Raw genomic sequence first — 1,103 nt, 5'->3', positions numbered from 1 at the left:
GGGGGGGGGGGGGATAAAAGGCGCCGCTCCGGCTCCAGCGCCGCCCGCGCGCTCGGCCTCCGAGAAGTGTGTTAGTCGTGTTTGTCGTATTATCGTCCCAATCGCCTCCTCCTCTGCCACCATGTCTGCCGGTACCCTGTACTCTTCCGCCGCCAACCCCCGCGCCCTCAAGGCCCTGATCGCGGCCAAGTATGTCGGCAAGACCGTCGACCAGCCTGCCTTCAACTTCCCTGCTGATCTGCAGACCGACGAGATGAAGGAGCTCTTCCCCATGGCCAAGATGCCCGTCTTCAAGACCCCCTGCGGCAAGCCCCTCTTCGAGTCCAACGCCATTGCCTTCTACCTGGCCGCCCAGGACGAGTCCGTCGGCCTGCTCGGTGCCACCGCCTACGAGAAGGGCCTCGTCCAGACCTTCATGTCCTTCGCTGACAACGAGATCGTCGGCCACCTCGCCACTCTCCTGTACCCGATCTTCGGCATCCGCGCCTACGACAAGGACGCCCACAACGCCGCTGCCTCCGGTCTGCGCCGCTCCCTCAACGCCCTCGAGAAGTGGCTCACCACCCGCACCTACCTCGCCTCCGAGCAGGTCACCCTTGCCGATATTGTCCTGTTCTGCACTCTGCTGCCCCTGTACAAGATGGTGCGTTTCCCGGAGCCAGGGGAGGCAGCACAGCCTCTGCTCTCCTTCCTCGCCACCCATTACCCCCCCCTCCCTCTCTCTGTCTCTCTACATCCCCCCTCGCACACACACACACATATGCAAGTATTTATTGCAAAACCATCGTGAGCCTTTCCACTGCGGCGGTTTTTCCTGAGACTTGCGACAGCAATGTGGTAGCCGTTTGAGGCCAAGTCTGAGTCAATCGGCCTTGTGTTTAAGAAACCTGCCTACATCTCTCCCGCCTTCCCACCTCCCTCCTCCCCTCCCTCCCCGCCCCCCCTCTCTCTTTTGTACACTCTTCCCTCTCTGACACGCTTTCCATCCTCCCCCTCCGAAATGCCCCCTCCCCTCCTTCACAGTACCTCGACACCATCACCCGCGCTCCCTTCGTCAACCTCAACCGCTGGTTCAACACCATCCTCAACCAGCCCAACGTTGC

General features: G+C 61.7%; 1 protein-coding gene across 1 annotated transcript in view; it reads left to right on the top strand.

Annotated features, from left to right (window-relative positions):
* Nucleotides 1–121: 121 nt before the first annotated feature.
* Nucleotides 122–1,103, top strand: part of H696_05112 (hypothetical protein) — a gene marked incomplete at both ends in the record, with an annotated part of 1,427 nt that continues 445 nt past the window's right edge. The window contains 2 exons of the mRNA XM_009498962.1: nt 122–643; nt 1,024–1,098. Of these exons, the coding sequence (XP_009497237.1) occupies nt 122–643; nt 1,024–1,098 (597 nt within the window). The remainder of the gene's footprint in view (nt 644–1,023; nt 1,099–1,103) is intronic.

The sequence above is a fragment of the Fonticula alba genome (assembly GCF_000388065.1).
Source record: "Fonticula alba strain ATCC 38817 unplaced genomic scaffold supercont2.9, whole genome shotgun sequence".
NCBI lineage: Eukaryota > Rotosphaerida > Fonticulaceae > Fonticula > Fonticula alba.
The sequence above is the reverse complement of the archived record's forward strand: the minus strand, read 5'-3'. Positions and strand labels throughout refer to the sequence as shown.